This window comes from Neltuma alba, unplaced genomic scaffold (assembly GCF_004799145.2).
Source record: "Neltuma alba isolate B1F8T4 unplaced genomic scaffold, ASM479914v2 tig00001855_pilon, whole genome shotgun sequence".
Classification (NCBI taxonomy): Eukaryota; Viridiplantae; Streptophyta; class Magnoliopsida; order Fabales; family Fabaceae; genus Neltuma; species Neltuma alba.
The window spans coordinates 26975-34935 of record NW_021632643.1 but is presented as its reverse complement, the minus strand read 5'-3'; the positions used below and the strand labels follow the sequence as shown (position 1 = coordinate 34935).

Sequence of the window (7961 nt, the reverse complement as noted above, 5' to 3'; positions counted from 1 at the left end):
TAATTAACAATATAATGATTTAAATATATTTTTAATTGAAAAATAAATTGATACATTTATGAAGTTGGTGCTAATAAGGGTATTATCATCATTATCATCATTTATTTCATCATTAGACACATACTGATATAGAAAGATGATTTCTATGCAAATTTGTTTTATGTTTTATTGAAATCAATTCCTCTTAATCATTAATAATAATTAAAAAAATATGATAAGAATATTAATAAATTTTTTGTATAAATTAATTAACATAAAAAATAAATAATTGTATTATATACATTATATTAAGATGTAATATATAATAGTAATTCAAAACCAACATATGAAGTTATATAAACATCTCAATTTATTATTATAGATCAAACTAATGTTGAAGTGAATTTTGAATTTGAATGATGAATCAATAAAATTTGATCATAATATAATTAATAACTAACGATATAGATTGATTTTAGTTTTCAACTGAAAGACAAATGGTACATACAAATATTTTCTCAAAAAAAATTATGTAGGATACCCATATAAGTAGGAGAAGGGTGTTTATTGTATAATCTATTCAAAATCATTTAATTTTTTAAATAGAATAATTTTATTATCATAGTTATTTTTTTAATAATTAGATTTTTTTTTACTAATTATAAATGACTTTCATCAAATCTAGATACAAATAGATAATATAATATAATGTAATATAATACATATATAATTAAATTGTATGTCTAATCAATGTTAATTAAAAATAAAAATTAAATTTAAAAATATATTTATGAAAAGATTATTACGATGTAAATTCAAAATTAGTTTCATTTGAAATTGATATTATAGTAAAAATGATTTTTCAAAGAAATAAAACATTATAAAATAAAAAGTAGGGAAATTTTCTTAAAAAGACACTTAAATAACTTAAATTTTTATTTGGGTTATTAAATTTGTTGAATTCCAAAATAGCTCTCATGACCTAAAAAAGAATTTTAAAATTTCATGAAATAACTCTAATGTCTCTTTTATTACAAACCAAAAGAAAAGAATTCTAAAGTGACATGTTTTATTTTGTAGTTAATATTCAATTTTAAATTAACAACTTGCTATCTCCATGATGCATTTGTGTAAGTCTTTGAATAAAACTTGATTGTAATATAACCTTGAAAAGTAATAAATTTAATTATGTTGTTAATAAGATTTAATTCTAAACTAACAGGTTTATGTCTCCAGAATATAGTTGCAATAAGTCTTTAAATAAAATTTGATCATAATACAACCTTAACAATTAACATGTTTCATTTTATAGTTAACATTTTTCAACTCTAAATTCACAACTTTTTTCTCCATAACAAACTTGTAATAAATCTTTAAATAAAACTTGATTAAAATACATCCTTAAGAATTGAGATGTTCTATTTAATATATAGTTAAACACGTTTCAATTTTAAATTAATAATTTTTTTGTCCCCATAACATTCTTGTAATAAATCTTTGAATAAAATTTTATTACCTTACAATCTTAAAAATTAACATATTTCATTTTGAAGTTAACAAGTTTCAATTCTAAGTTAACAATTTTCCATCGAAACAAAACTATAAGGGTTGGGGGGATGATTTAATATTAAAATTAGCTCATAGTTGCTTTCTTAATCACTTTTTCCCACTTTGTAATAGTAGATATTAAGTTTCTCTCGCTTAGAGCTCTTACACAATGCACGAATAATAAAAATTCTCATCTCCCTAGGTTTCTAATGAAAAAAGTGTATTATAGTCATTTCATAAAATTTTAAAATCCTCCTTTGAGTCAAGTGACATGATTAAGGTTTTGACAAATCTAATAATCCAAATAAGAATTTAGATTATTTACGTGTGATTTTTCCCAAAAAGTAATACAAATATTTTAAAATTATTTTGTCATATTAATAGTTAAAATTAGAATTATCATATAACTTATTTTTAGTTTTTAATAATAGGTAGTATGTATAATTGTTTGGATAAAATATATTTTATATATATTGAATTTTGTATTAAAAAAATTATAAGTTCATTGTAGCTAAACTGGCAAAGACATGCATGCATACATAAGGTTCACTATTCGAGTCATAGAGGAGTCAAATTTGAGAAGAAATTATATGATAATGACACATGGCAATAGAAGTGAGGTGAGAAGTGACACGTGGAGAGCGGCTGGTGGGGCGGTTAGTTGAGGCACCACATGGCATTTATTATTTTTTTAAAAAAAATCAAATTATTCATGAAAATCCGTCATTAATTAAAATTTCATATATCCTTAATTCATTGCAAATCCTGTATGAAAAGTGGATTATTGGGACGTGTGGTTCATGGGAGGCTTAAGGCAACTATGACTCCTGCAACTATGCGCAGCTCAAATATTTTTGCCTACCTATTTAACCCAAAAGTAAGGTACTTAAAACCGGACTGGTGATTAAACAGGTTAAGACAGTGAGTTAAGAGTTAGTGGGTTAGATCGGAATTAACTCGGAGTCAGACCGCTAATAATTTAAAAATATAATTTAAATAAAATTTATAAAAGACCACATTTAATTCTAAAAAATATTTTAATAAAAGTAATATTTCAGAATATATTATGCCAATTTCCGCTTCCTAGTTCCCTCCTCTTCTTCAAATTTTGTATATATTTTATTATTTACAAATAATTCATATTGAGTGATCGGTGACGGGCTTAGCAGATATGTGAAGTGAAGATGTGGAAGGTAAATATTTTATTAAAGGCTTGGATAGGGATGACTCACGGGCAAGCATAAAAAAAAAAAAAAAAGAAATTGAGCTGCCAGCACCACATTATGTCAGAGGCTCAGACCTATCCTGGGTGTAAAAAGCAGCTCTTCCTATTCATTGTTTGCAATTTAGGCACTCCCGCTCGTTGATGCTGCTTCTATATATATATATTTTTTTTTTTTTTTTCAGTCTCTCTCAGTCTTTCGCAGAGGACAACAAACATCCTTGAAATTGTCCTTTTTCTTTCTCTCACATACCTGTCACCCTAGAAATTTTTTGTTCACTTATTTTTATCAAGATTTCTCAGGACTTCAAACTGCAAGTTTTTTTTTTTTTTTTCACATCTCTTATGTTATTTCCCTCTCTTTGTCCTTTTCTTTCTTCTTCTTTTTCTGGACAATCTTTCTTCATCATTTGTAGCGTTCTGGCGTGTTTTAGGCGAATAAAAACATAGGCCGTAACTCTCTCACAGCCAATGGGTTACGTTAATCCAGGTTCATACTGGTTTATACCGAGTCACGCCAAGTCAGATTTCAACTGAGTCTAAACATCAACTATTCAACTGGACAGGATAAATGACTAGATCGATAGTTTCCGAGCCAACCCAGCCAATCTGGTCCGGATTTTAATACATGAGTCATCCCTATGGGCAAGGAAGAATGTGAATGAGAGAGCTTGAGAAACTGTTCTTATAATGCCTATACAGCCGCAGATGTGAGAAGTCGAGAGAGTGTTTATGCGAATGTGTTCTTAGGTCGAGAGTGTGACTACAAAGGAGAGAAGGAGTTTCATGAGCTCATGTTTTATTGCCACTATTTCAAAGCTGAGGTGAACTTTGAAAGCCCAATGTTCGTTTTTTTTAATGATATTGATGATGTTTTTGTGCCAGGTAAGATTACTCAACCTAAGTTATAAATTATTGAAATATTAGGGAATACATTATAATTGAGTCGAAAAAATATAGAGATTGAGTGACATTTTCCCTAAATATTATTACCTCTGACTCTCAATATAAGAACTAATTTAATATTTAATTTGGTCTTAAAATATATAACACCATAATCCACTATATCTCGCGTGTTTATCTATTTTCTTCTGAAGTAATCCTTGTAGTAATTGTAAATGTTAAATATTTCATCAAATGATAGTTCTAACTAATACACATGATTAGTAAGGATATTTTAGAAAAAATACCTATTTATTACAAATAATTAACTTAACTAATTTTATTAATATACTCAAATTAGTTAATTAACTATTATATTAAGGATTCGATGTAGTATAGATATTGTTAAATTAAACTTAGGGTTAATATAATTTTTTATCCTTAGAATTTGGTCTTATTTTGATTTTAGTTCTTCAAATTTTAAACTCATGATTTTAGTCTATGAAATTTATTCTGTTTCAAAACGTCAGTCCTTGACGGTGTAATGATGTTAACATCTATTAAAGCGTCATAAATTGCGTCAAAGTGATGATGTGGATTTATCAAATGAAAACTACTTGGATCTTATATAAATAATAGAGAGGAAAAAAGAGCAAATCCTCAAAATGCAATACAAGGAACGATTTTATATATTATATAGAGGGAAATGAATTCTCAAAACGCAGCGTACTTAATAATTCCTTAGATGAACAATAAAGAAAAACAGGCCTTGAACAGTTGCATTTTGAAGACCTAATTTTTTTATCTATTATTTATACAAGATCTAGTTAGATGCTATGTGGTAAACTATATCATCACTTTTAATATCCTTTATGATAATTTAGCAGATTTTAATACAATTATACTTTTCTACTAATAGTTTAAAAGGGACTAAATTTTAAGAACTAAAATTATGGGCTTAAACTTCGGGAGCCTAAAACTAAAATTAAGCCAAAATTTGACAAAAATTATATTGACCCGTAAACTGATACTTTGAATTACATGTTCGATTGCCTGCCGACCTCCATTCTTCTGCTGGCGCACGTCATCTTTTCCAAAATGCATGTGACACAGTCTCATCCCTCGCCTACGAACTCTTTCTGTGTCTACTGTAACCTACACGTCTCTTCTCTCCATGTTTCCAATTCCTTCGTCACCAATGTCTCCTCTTTAACCTTTATCCACCACCCACATGCTCACTCTCACATTGCCTACTAAATCCGCCACCCTTCTCCACCAGGCTTCTCATGTTGAGATACTCCGAAGCCCCACAAAACTCCAATCTTCGGGGACTTATTGTGGGAAATTATTGCCACGACGTCCTCTTAAGAGATGGCGCCGTCGTCGCAGAGACTATCGGTGGATCCACTTCGTTTATCTCCGCCGTGCTCGACAGTTTCTCTATCTCACACCATCTGGTCGCCAAGGTGGGGCCGGATTTTGCTTACGTAACAAACCATCCTCCCCTTGTGGTACCCTCGTCCGAAACCACTGTCTTTCATGCATATTTCGATTCGAATATCGATGCATCCGGGGACTTGGATCGGGTCTTGAAACGGGTCCGCGCTTGCGATGCGATTAGGGTTTCGGACCTTCCGAAAACAAGGTTCGATTTTGGAATGGCAGTTGGTGTTGGTGGGGAAATATTGCCGGAGACTCTGGAGAGAATGCTTGAGATTTGTGACAAAGTGTTTGTTGATGTTCAGGCTCTGATTCGTACATTCGATGCGGTTGATGGGACTGTGAAGCCTATTGCGTTGAAGGAGAGTGGGTTCTTTCACCTTTTGCCACGTATTGGGTTCCTTAAAGCATCATCGGATGAGGCAATGTTCATTGATTTGGAGGAGGTGAGGAAATTTTGCTGTGTTGTGGTGACGCATGGAAAAGAGGGGTGTCGGGTGTATTGGAAAGATGGGGACATGGAAATTGCGCCGTTTACGGCTAGCCAGGTTGATCCGACAGGTGCAGGGGACAGTTTCTTGGGTGGTTTTGTTGCAGGACTGGTTCAAGGTTTAGTTGTGTCTGATGCTGCAATAGTGGGCAACTTCTTTGGCTCCTTGACTGTGTCCCAAGTGGGGCCTCCAAAGCTTAACACTCTGTTGTCCCAGGTTAGCAATTCAAAATACCTTATATCCAATGAAATACTATTTCCTTCCGTTACTTTGTGTATGTAACTTGTATTATCATGACAGAAAAAACTTATTAATCTCATATAACTAAACCTAATATAAGGATGGAGGATGTTTCTTATTGGTTTTTATCATGCGCGTTTTATGTTGCCCGTCGTGTTAGCTGTTCTGAAAATTTGGATATAAATATTGAAGGAAGACACTTTTTGAGAATGTGAATCATTGACATGGGTTGCAACAACATCTATTGTTTTGGGTATCAGATTAGCATTTAATGGCGGCCTGTTAGCACTCAAAGCTATGCTTTAAAATCTTAAATGAAAAGGATATGTTGTCATTCATCTTTTTGTAATGTGTAAATGAAAATAGACTTTTCAGTATGCATTTAATCTGGGAGAAACTTTAGGAATTCTCAATTTCCCTTGCCATTGTTTTCATTGAAGCCCTAAATAGTCGGTTGTGGAAGTACGTGAAAATTTGATGAGCTGGAATCAATGACTTCTATGAGGTATCGCAAGGAGCTGTTTATGCTTGTTTGCTCAAACTCTTGGCCTATTGAGTTTAGAAATTTTTATATGAAAATCTTTTATCTCGTCTTTTTTAGGACAGCACCTTATATTCCTCACTACGTTATAGCCTTACATAACAGTTTCAGGAAAACAGATGCTATTTTAATTATATGTCATTCAAAGGTATAATTGAAAATTCAAAATTTAAAATTCAATGGCTTTGCTTTTCATCTCCTAGCATAGTCTATAGTGGATATCTTTACCTCTAGGTACTCAACATGTATCATTCATGGAATAAAACTTAATGTGTTTTGAGCCCTTGATGAAGAGATTATGATTCAGTGTATGCGTTGTATTCTTAGTGATCAATTCCTTTTTAATCTATGTCCTTGTTGGAACTAATTCTTTCTCAAGTTCCTATGGTCTTACCTAATCTTGATGCAGCTAGACTTAATAATGAGAACTCTACTAAGTAGTGGGAAATTATTATTGTCATATGCGTGAAAACATGAAATTTTAAGATTTTCCTTGTGGATTTACCTTAGGTTGTGGTTGTTATATCTTTTGGTTTTAGTTTTCTCTTGGGATGCATACCTTAGGGCCTGCAACAATTGCAAAACTTTAGCCTCTCACTCTGTTTTTATTTTTCTTTTGGCTTTTCTTTTCTTTCTTTTTTTTTTTTTTAAAATATGAAGAACCATTCGGTGTCCTGTACTACCAATTAATCTAGATATGAATCTGAATTGAATCTCAAATAGACAACAAAGCTCTTCCAATGTAATGGGGGACTATAGTCAATTATATCTTAAATTGTCAGTTTTTCAGATATTCTTACCTCTCTCCCTCTTTCATCTGGCCTTCTGTCTGATCCTGCTGCATTACATAAACATCAATTTTTAGTGAATATCTAGAAAAATTGAAGTTAAGAAAACACGGTAACATTGAGGACAATCTCCAGCGAAATCATTATGAAGATATTTGATAGAATGCTGTTATGTGTTGGGTATGCCACTACACTTGACCTGGTTTACTTGTATTTTATTGAGAATATATCAAAATATAATGGTGTTTTTCTCTGTTTTTCCCTTCAAAAACAGATGGTTAAGGATGAGATTCACAAAAGAAGGAATATAGAAAGAAAGGATGATACGTTGAGTTTTGAGATGGCACCTGATGAAGAACGTTTCTATGCATCTCTTTCTGCTGCAAAAGCAATAATTATGCGTCACGTTCAGGAATCTGAGGGGAATCCACCAAACTCTCCTACTAAAGTGATGAAGCAGAATGGTATGAACACAAAGTTGTTGGTGAAATCTGTTCAAGAAGAAGCAATAGAAATTAATGATGGTGAGTCGTGAGATTTTGAAACCTTTGGAGCTCAGTCTGTATTGTACATCTGCATTTTTTATTTTATTTTTCTCTCAGTCTACATGATGGTGCTTTCTTTTTGTTGCACCAGTTTCCACTTTTATCCCTCATTGCTGATGTAACTTTCAGATTTTCGGCTCACAGCTGTCAAAATTGTGGGCTTAAAAATTAAAATCCACTTGAAGCCAATAAAAATTTGGCCCCATTTAGTACACTCTAAGTCTAAGGAAAAGAATCCCTTTTTAAGGCACATGGTTTGGGATGCAAAATCATTAGTAGTTATCT

The 7961-nt window shown here is 31.6% G+C and overlaps 1 protein-coding gene across 1 annotated transcript; it reads left to right on the top strand.

Moving 5' to 3' along the window:
* The first annotated feature begins 4731 nt into the window (after positions 1–4731).
* On the top strand, positions 4732–7885 carry LOC114712877 (inositol 3-kinase-like). Its single transcript, XM_028897441.1, has 2 exons — positions 4732–5778; positions 7406–7885. The coding sequence occupies exons 1-2, from the start codon at positions 4918–4920 to the stop codon at positions 7664–7666; spliced, it is 1122 nt and encodes a 373-aa protein (XP_028753274.1). The 5' UTR covers positions 4732–4917; the 3' UTR covers positions 7667–7885.
* Positions 7886–7961: the final 76 nt, after the last annotated feature.

Excerpts from the sequence above, each read along its gene's own strand:
- LOC114712877 (XM_028897441.1), top strand. The coding sequence starts at position 4,918 with ATGTTGAGATACTCCGAAGCCCCACAAAACTCCAATCTTCGGGGACTT. Across the intron at positions 5,779-7,405 it reads TTAACACTCTGTTGTCCCAG|ATGGTTAAGGATGAGATTCA; the intron begins GTTAGCAATTCA and ends CTTCAAAAACAG.